General features: G+C 43.4%; 1 protein-coding gene across 5 annotated transcripts; it reads right to left on the reverse strand.

Annotated features, from left to right (window-relative positions):
• Window positions 1-301: 301 nt before the first annotated feature.
• Window positions 302-7,141, reverse strand: LOC122474018 (flocculation protein FLO11-like). 5 transcript variants are annotated; one of them, XM_043564956.1, is made up of 7 exons: window positions 6,961-7,141; window positions 5,795-5,918; window positions 3,546-3,962; window positions 3,334-3,396; window positions 1,708-1,755; window positions 1,197-1,247; window positions 302-538 (listed from the first exon to the last, which is right to left on the reverse strand). In XM_043564956.1, the coding sequence occupies exons 2-6, from the start codon at window positions 5,862-5,864 to the stop codon at window positions 1,207-1,209; spliced, it is 639 nt and encodes a 212-aa protein (XP_043420891.1). In that variant the 5' UTR covers window positions 5,865-5,918; window positions 6,961-7,141; the 3' UTR covers window positions 302-538; window positions 1,197-1,206. The 5 variants fall into 5 exon arrangements, with proteins under 5 accessions (XP_043420891.1, XP_043420894.1, XP_043420893.1 ...); XM_043564959.1 differs by lacking the exon at window positions 6,961-7,141 and having other exon boundaries at window positions 3,546-3,854; window positions 5,795-5,993; XM_043564958.1 differs by lacking the exon at window positions 6,961-7,141 and having other exon boundaries at window positions 3,546-3,908; window positions 5,795-5,993.
• Window positions 7,142-8,593: the final 1,452 nt, after the last annotated feature.

An 8,593-nucleotide genomic window follows, 5' to 3' on the forward strand; every position in this document is an offset into this window, starting at 1 on the left:
AAAGGAGCTCAGCCCCAGCAACACATTTTTAACCCAGTGAGATGCCTTCAGACTTCTGAGCTACAAAACTATAAAATAGGTCTGTGTTGTTTTAAGCCACTAAATTTGTAGTAATTCGTTACAGCAGGAATAGGAAAACTAATATATTTTCCATAGTTGATTTCATGCTTTCTTGGGGCCATCAAGAGTTAAAGCCTGGTTATAAAGTATCTACCAGAGAGGAATAAAATGATTATTAGTACTAACACAAAGCAAATAAGCAATCTGTCCCTTTATAAAATAAAAAAAAACCCTCTCAAAATTCAATTCTAATCAACATTTATTGAGCCCCTGCGAAATGGGACACTGTTAAAAGACACCCCTCCTTTGTGTGGGTGCAACTCCTGTCACTATTTATCTTCAACAGGTACATCTAGGCCTTTATAATATTCAATCTCCAATAATGGGGTGGAAGCCTTGTTCAGAAGCTCAGAATCTTCTCAGAAAGTTGTGGTTAGAAGGGTGATGGTCACAACTAATGGAAAATCTGCTTCAATTTCTAAATTTAAAAAAAAAAAAAAGGAGTTACCAAGAGAAACTAGCATTCAACAGATCACCCCCATCTTTCCCGCTGCCCACTGTGACCTTGGACATGTGACTTCATTTCCTTAAGGTGTAAACTCCTTATTCTCCCTCCCTCTCCTTGTGTTTCAAGTCAGATATTTACACACTGTCCAGGTAGCCACTTTATTTCATGAAGAAACCATTTTAGAGGCTTCCCAAAAAAGCCCGAAATGAGGCCACTTAGTAAAACTGGGACCTCCTGATTCAGAACTCTGAGGCTCTACAGTTTTTAACTGAATTATATAGTCTGTGCATTGGAAAATCTGATGACTTTTCTTCAGGCTCTTCCTTTGAAAAAGACTCCATATACTGAATTGGAATCCACATCCAAGATAGACAGGAAAATGCAATCTTGGGAAACTCAAGCAAGAAGACTTGTTTATCGTATGCTTATTTGGTTGCTGAACAACCAGACAATCAAGACAAACGTCAGAGAGGAAAGAGGTTGCCTTTGAGCTCATGTGAGCTTTTATAACTGATCTCAGCATCTTGGAAGTTGTCAGTTTGGACTCCTTTCCCAGTGTACAAAAACCAGCACTGAAAATGGTATCAAACCCTTGATAAGGAATCAGGGCCAGAGAGAAGAAACTTACAAAAAGGTACTTAGACATACTCGTTGCTTCCCACGGAGGTGCTGGGCTCTTCTGAAATTAAGTAAAGAAATGGTTTTATTCACGTCAGTAAGGATCACTCGCAGTGGGTCTAGCGTTCAGTTAACCGCATCACGTAGCCCTGGTAAACAGAGGGCTCCACTAAGTCTGTGGCACCCACACCTTCCTTCTCCCAACTGCCAGGGTCCTCTGCCATACCTGAAATCCTACGGTTAGAAATGGAACACAGATGCACTCCAGGAGGATGATCTGGTTTAAGGGGAGGTCTCCACTCACACTTACAAGTCCCTAAGAGCAGCACGTGCACTTGTTATAACTTCATTCCCTCTTCTCCCCCAGAAGCTGAGCAGACATGAGTGAGAAGGGTATAAACAGAGGCAGAGTACCTACCAGAGTCCCACTTCCTGAGTCTGTTCTGGAAAGCCTCCCAAGGAAAAAAAAAATCCCTTAAAGACCAAGAATAGGCAAGAAAGACAAAGCTGTTTGGCCTTACCTGGTCCTCTAGTCATGGGCTCTTCTGAATAAGTGGCAGTGACATTTTCTAGAAATAAAGGAGTACGTTTCTTAACTTAAAAGGTTAAAACTTCCATTGATTTTCTCTATTAAAAACCACAGCTTCTCAATATACATTCATATCAAATCACTACATTGTACACCTTAAGCTGATGTCAATTACATCCCAATAAAACTGAAAAAAAAAGTTAAATAAATAAATACATTATGGTGAGGGGGAAAAAAAACAAAGACCCTCATTTTATGGGTAAATTCCACAGTCAGAAAGCATCTCTTGATAAGCAGGTACGAGGTCCAGTGTATTAGCAAAAATGACCAGATGGATCTTGTAGTCAAACATGAGAATTTTCCTAACGCCCCATGGGAGGGGGCAGGGGGAGACACCATTAACACAGATGAACTCTTTAATCAAGCCAGATTACAGTTTGGGTAATTGGAACACAATAGTGAAGTAGAGCTTCGTGTTGCAAATGATGTCAATTCTTCGAGGAAGACAATTGGTGGAAGAGGAAGATGTTAAAGCCAGGGAAACAACACTTTCTCAAAATAGGCCTTTCCACTAACATACCATTTCTAGATTCCTCCCACTACTCCCTGCGATACCCCAATACACTTAGAGCAGTGCTGGAATATAGACAATCGCGATAAATTTTAGGTATTATTTGCAGACATAAGAATCAGATTGTATAGAAATTTGCTTTTGTAGGTAAGACCCAAGAGTCTTTCTTGGCAAACATCCCAGGCATCCCTTAAAGTATTGGGGTTTGTTTTGTGGGGGTAGAAAGCATCAAAATCTTATGGCCCCTTGGCTAGGTGGAAGACAGAAAAATGAAAGAAGGTAGAGACTGGAAAGAGGGATGGGCAAAGATAGGACCACTGCTTAACTCATAAAGCTTTTAAATCTCTTTTCTCTTTTGTTTAGTCTATATTCAAATAAGATTTACATTTACCATAACCTTCTCTCAAAAAGTTCTCTATGTAAACTGAATGGTAATGAACTGGCAGAGAAAAGGAAATTGTCAACCCCTTTTTGGCCACCACATACTTCAGTCCATTGGAGACACCAAGCCCCTCCTCTTTGAGAAGCCCTGAAGGCTGGTCCTGGTCAGGTCTGGGCAGACCTCTGGGATGGAGCTATGTTGGCATCCAAGCAATTCCGGTTTCTGACACTCGGGGAAAATGTTTCAATTTTCTACAAGTTTCAGAGAACTTTTGGCAAAACTTCCCTCTACCATAGAGAACAAAGCAGCAAAAGTATCCCCAAATGTATAAGATACCTCAGGACATTTCTTTTTTTTTTTCAACGTTTATTTATTTATTTATTTATTTATTTTCGGGACAGAGAGAGACAGAGCATGAACGGGGGAGGGGCAGAGAGAGAGGGAGGCACAGAATCGGAAACAGGCTCCAAGCTCTGAGCCATCAGCCCAGATCCTGACGCGGGGCTCGAACTCACGGACCGCGAGATCGTGACCTGGCTGAAGTCGGATGCTTAACCAACTGCGCCCCCCAGGCGCCCCCCTGGGGACATTTCTATGCAATGACCTATAAACAAGAAAAAGGAGGAAGGAAGAAATTTCTGCATTTTGAAGTCAGAAATCCTTACCTGTAGCCTCAGCAGTTGCTTCGTCAGAGCTATCAGTGTTTGATTCCACTTCAGTAGATAATTCTAGGACAACAAAATGGAGGATGGCTTTGATCATCAGCTTACATTGGGAAATCAAGTACACTGGAGGAAAGTAGGCTTTCTCTCAGAAATGCAATGGGAGCTCACCAACTCCTGCCCAGGCCTCCTCTGAAGCCCAAACCCTCACCTACCAAAGGTTGGTGTGTTCTCAAGATGCACATCCGTGGTCGATTCTACACCAATGGAGAGTAGGTCAGTGGTTGACTCTGGGGTGGCCGTGGACTCCAGGTCAGTGGACAACTCCAGGTCGGTGGAGGACTCCAGGTCAGTGGAAAATTCCAGATCGGTGGAGAACTCTGGGTCAGTGGTCAACTTCAGGGCAGCAGTGGACTCCGTGGTGGTGGACAACTCCGGGTCAGTGGGGGACTCTGGGTCAGTGGTCAACTCCAAGGTGGCAGTGAATTCTGTGGTGGTGGATGACTCCAGGTCGGTGGGGGACTCCGGGGTGACAGTGGACTCTGGGTAAGTAGATGACTCCAGGATGGCAGGGGACTCTAGTTCAGCGGTAAATCCAAGGGCATTAATCAACTCAAGGTCAGTGGTCAAGTCTAGGTCAGTAATGAATTCCAGAGGAGCCAAAAAAAAAAAAAAAAAGAAGAAGTTGACGACAACGAAGAAGAAGAAGAAGAAGAAGAGGAAAAGGAAGAAGAAGAAGGGGAAGAGGAGGAGGAGGAAGAAGAAGAATTATTTAAGTACTATCTAGGAAGAATATTTTCACCATCTCTACACTACTTCAAGCTAGATCTTTTTCCGGGGAAAATCTGGAACATAAAAGAGTATATTGAGTCAAATGTGGTCTCACCACAAGTTTCTCTCCTGCCAAGTGCTAGAAAGGGCAGAAGACTTTAACTGCCACCCGGGAGTATGCTCAAAGCCCGCTACACCATCTTTCTTTGAGAGGGTCAGTTTAGGAAGAAGAATTCAATACTGTGCCTCTATATACAAATTAGTCAGACAGAAACAGAATAAAAACTCCAAGGATATCTTTCCTTGGATATAATCCTTCCAGGTTCCTGAAAACTAAAAAGAGAAACCAAAAGGGGAAGGAGCCAGGAAAACAGCTATTTCCAAGGTGCATAAACCAGAATGGAATCGACTCTAAAATGGGCTACTCCTACCGGTTTTTCATTTATTGGGTGAAGTCTAGGACCCAACTTCCCAGTCTCTCCCATAGAATGCACAATCCAGATATTTGGGGGTTTGCTCACCATAAGAGCATCATAACCATGTAGACCTGATGAGCTTACAACCAGGGTCTTCTTGAGCCTGTAGTGAATCTTTCACTGTAGTGAAATATACCCAGTCATTGTGGCTGCCTAGCCTCGATGACCAGGTTATGGGCACACTGCCAATAAGGCCAAAATCATTAGCTCTCTAATTTAGTCACTATGCTGTATCATTCATGCGTATACAGTAAAGAACCCCAAATACAGCATCTGATCAATTGAAAGGTATCAGAGGAAGTTCTGGGAGGAAGAGGATGGGGGAAAGTAATTATTTTTAAAGTTTTTTTAATGTTTATTTATTTTTGAGAGAGAGAGAGAGAGAGAATGAGTGGGGGATGAGCAGAGAGAAAGAAAGACAGAGAATCCAAAGCAGACTCCACACTGTTAGCACAGACCCCGAAGCAGGGCTCGAACTCACGAATCATGAGACCATGAGCTAAGTCGAAATCAAGACTTGGACGCTTAACTGACTAGGTCACCCAGTGGCCCTGAAAGTAATTATTTTAACGCAAAAGAATGAACACCCTTTCTCCGGAGAAATTAAATTGAATTCGGAAAGAAGTAGAAAAGAAAGCCCTTAGGGGAAAGCTTTCCTCTTCTCTCCGGTTCAGGAAGACCCCTATTTCTTTCCTTTCTCAGTGTGATTCTTAAGTTTCCATTCCAGACACCCTGATTTCCATTGCACGTGACTGAATGAACTGCTGAAGCACTCTGAACTGCACTCTGCTATAAAATGAGGATACAACCTAGGACTTTTCAACCGGCACTAAATAGAATAAAGCCTCTTTAGGACCCAAGAGTGAATAGGGCCACAGAAAACCCTCGGTAGTGATGTTTTCCCATCACCCACCCTAAGCCCATCTAGCCCAAACTTATTACCTTTATGAGATCAGTTCAAGCACCTAATCCACATTTTAGCTTAGCACTCCATGTGTCCAAGGCGCCGGGGCTCTGCCACCTGCCCATCTCCAACTTAACACCAAGTGGATATAATTTCACCCACTTCACTTTACAACATTCACTGCTAGTCTTTGTCTTTTGCTCTTTCTGTTTCTGCAGAAAGACCCCCCTACCCCCCCCACACCCCCCCCACATACACCCCATAAAAGAATTTTAGTTTCATTCTCCAACAGACCTCCCAATGGTCCACTTACCCGGGAGTATTACAGGGTAAGCCACAGCCAAGGTAAACCAGGCTGTGACTATCAGGGCCTTCCTCAGCATGGTGCCAGCGGGAGCGCAGGAGGCTGGTGGAGGTTAAGTGGAAGGAAGCAGGTCCTGAGTGTGATGGACAGAGTTCCCTTGAGCTTTTATGCAACCCTCAGCCTCAGGTCCCTCAAGGCAGCTTTTCCAAGTGGTTGTAGGGAAAAAAAAAAGAAAAAAAAAAAGACGGAAAGAAAAGAAAAGAAAAAGCAAGCCACGCCCCACCCGATGAGAATGCCCCTGGAGCAAAGGTGGGAAGGGAACTGGGGGCAGGGCTAAGCTAGAAGTATGGAAAATTCTGATAAGGACTGTGGTGAAATTAGGTTGCACCTAACCATTACCACCAGCCTGTTGCTTCTCAGAGAGGCAGGGGGGAAAGTCTAGCTCCTCCAGGTCCCAGAAAATACCCCCTCCTGGCCTCAGGAGGTTGCAAATTTGTCATGGAGGCTGGAGCCTAGCCCTCACCGCACTGGAAAGCTATTTTGTATCAGGGTGTGGGACTAAGAACCACCGTCAGAGCCTGATGGCTACTCTGATTCTAAGGGAGAGCCCTATTGCAAAGTCTTCTCACCCTAGCGGGTCCCTTAAAGAGAATTGTCAAAGAGAATAATTATTGCTACTATAACCATGACATAATGGCAGAAACATCTAGAATCATAAATTTTCACACGTGCTCCTATCTTATTTGATTCTCACCACGATCCTGTGTGTGAGACATTACTCTCCCCATTCTTCTGGTGAGGAAAGGAGAGGCTGAGACACTAAGTGACCCCAGATTCACTTGAAGATATTCCAGCTCTGAGGGAAGTCGCTAACATGGGATACACTTCCTGGCAGAGCAGACCTGGCTCCTGCTAGCGACTTCCTCAGTCCTCTAGGGGGCAGTAGTAAGTCGCCATGGGGTCTTGGCTGAAGCACTGACTGGAACCCTCACAGGAGATGCAAACTAGACGGGGGACAGATAAGACTGTGGAGCTGGCTCACATCAGTCAACCTGGGCTCGCTATTACAAGTCAAGACCCTTCTCTGGAAAGAAAGTTCTTTATCACAGATTCACAACTCCCATCCCAGGGCCAAACTCCCATAAGGCCTTTAGCTCTCAGTGTTCCTTACTTACAAGATTCCAGCTGATTCCTGCTGCTCAGAAACCATGGGGTTTCTCTCAATACCGTTGAGAGGAATAATAACAGCTCACATTTATTAAGTGCTTAACTGTGTCCCACCGGAGTATGTTATTTTGTCCAATACAAACCCAAGTCAGTTTTATTATTCTCCTTTCCTAGGTAAAGAAACCAGGGCACAGGAAAGTTAGGGAACTTATGAAAGGTCACACAGTAAGTGTTCTAGAATCAGGAAGCAAACCTTCCTGTTGCTAGGGCCTATTGTGTCCATCATGCTCTTTGTCTTCCCCACCCCCCACCCAGTTGTCACCCTGACTCTTCATGGCCAGCTTTGTCCTGCAAAGTGTGGCACTGCACAGGCTTCCCCTTAACGGGGTGGGGGAGGAACATCCACATACATTAGAGAACATTCTGTTCTTCTATGAACTACCTTTCTTTGGCGAGCCCTGTGCATTTTGAAGGGTAACCCAAACACAATAGTCAGGAACTTGGGAAGCAAGAACTCTTGAAAAACTTGCAGGCAACGAACACCAGCAAATGATAGGACTCAGATGAGACAATAATCCAGTAAGTCATAGGTCAGTGGAAGAAGGGGGAGTTTTATCTGCATCAGCTACAATATGAGAATATTTCCTACCCGGAAACCTATAAGAATTGACTTCCAAATGTGCAAGGTAGGATCTCTGAACTCTTTGGGGAGATTTACAAGTTCAGGTATGGAAGGGGCAGACATGACCAACTTCTTCTAGAAGCTTTGTTTTGCAGCTCAACCACCTAAAAATACAGATACTACTTTGGATATTCTTCCAAAGGTCATGGTCCATTTTTAGGTGCCGCGGTTTTCCCCAGAGGCAGTGAAAGAGCAGCTGATGACCTCTATATTGAAAACTGGGAGGAACTTGACGCGTCCTGAAGATGCGTCACTGTTTCTCACCACCTATTATTAAGTAACTGATACTGTGGGTCCAAGGAGGAGCCAGGCCTCTGGTAAGGTGAGATCTAATTAAACTGTACAGTTATAGGGTCTTTTTAATTAATATGGGCTTATAATTCTGTTATGTATTATTAAATTATTGGGCTTTCGTGACTTTACATGTGTTATCAAATGTTCTAGAATCATGTAATCTCATGGCTTGAAGGTATATTAAATTGTATCCAGCTCAACCAGACATTCGGTGTCTTTTTCTAATATACAAGAAATTTTTCCATACATAATACACCTGTCAAGTGGCCTGACAGCCCGAGTGATGGGGAACTCACTACCTTGAAAAGAACAGTTCATACTTGGCTACAAATTCCTTGCAATAACAACCTTGTTATTATTTCGACCCGCTGACTTCAGTTTTATTTTGGAGACCATATATATAAAATTGGGCCCTTCTTTTCTCTTTTCAGATGTCAAAAGTAGCTATCATTGTATTTTCCAATTTCTTCACCATACTAAAAAAAGCGTAAGTTTTTTCCTATCTTGTTCCGTCAAATTTCTCCAGCACTTAGCACAGTATCTGGCACATTGGAGGTGTGAAAAATATTGATTAATAAATTAAGGACTAGATAACACTTGGGCATTAGTCTCTGATGTCGTTTGTTTATGGTCTTCTAAAAAGGAAACACTAGAATTAAATGATC

The sequence above is a fragment of the Prionailurus bengalensis genome, chromosome B4, assembly GCF_016509475.1.
Source record: "Prionailurus bengalensis isolate Pbe53 chromosome B4, Fcat_Pben_1.1_paternal_pri, whole genome shotgun sequence".
In the NCBI taxonomy this organism is placed as follows: Eukaryota; Metazoa; Chordata; class Mammalia; order Carnivora; family Felidae; genus Prionailurus; species Prionailurus bengalensis.

Coding starts and splice junctions, on each gene's coding strand:
- LOC122474018 (XM_043564956.1), bottom strand. CDS start 5,864: ATGCTGAGGAAGGCCCTGATAGTCACAGCCTGGTTTACCTTGGCTGTG. Junction 3,963..5,794: donor TTACCCTGTAATACTCCCGG/GTAAGTGGACCA, acceptor TTACTGACCTAG/ACTTGACCACTGACCTTGAG. Junction 1,756..3,333: donor AGCAACTGCTGAGGCTACAG/GTAAGGATTTCT, acceptor CTTTATTTCTAG/AAAATGTCACTGCCACTTAT.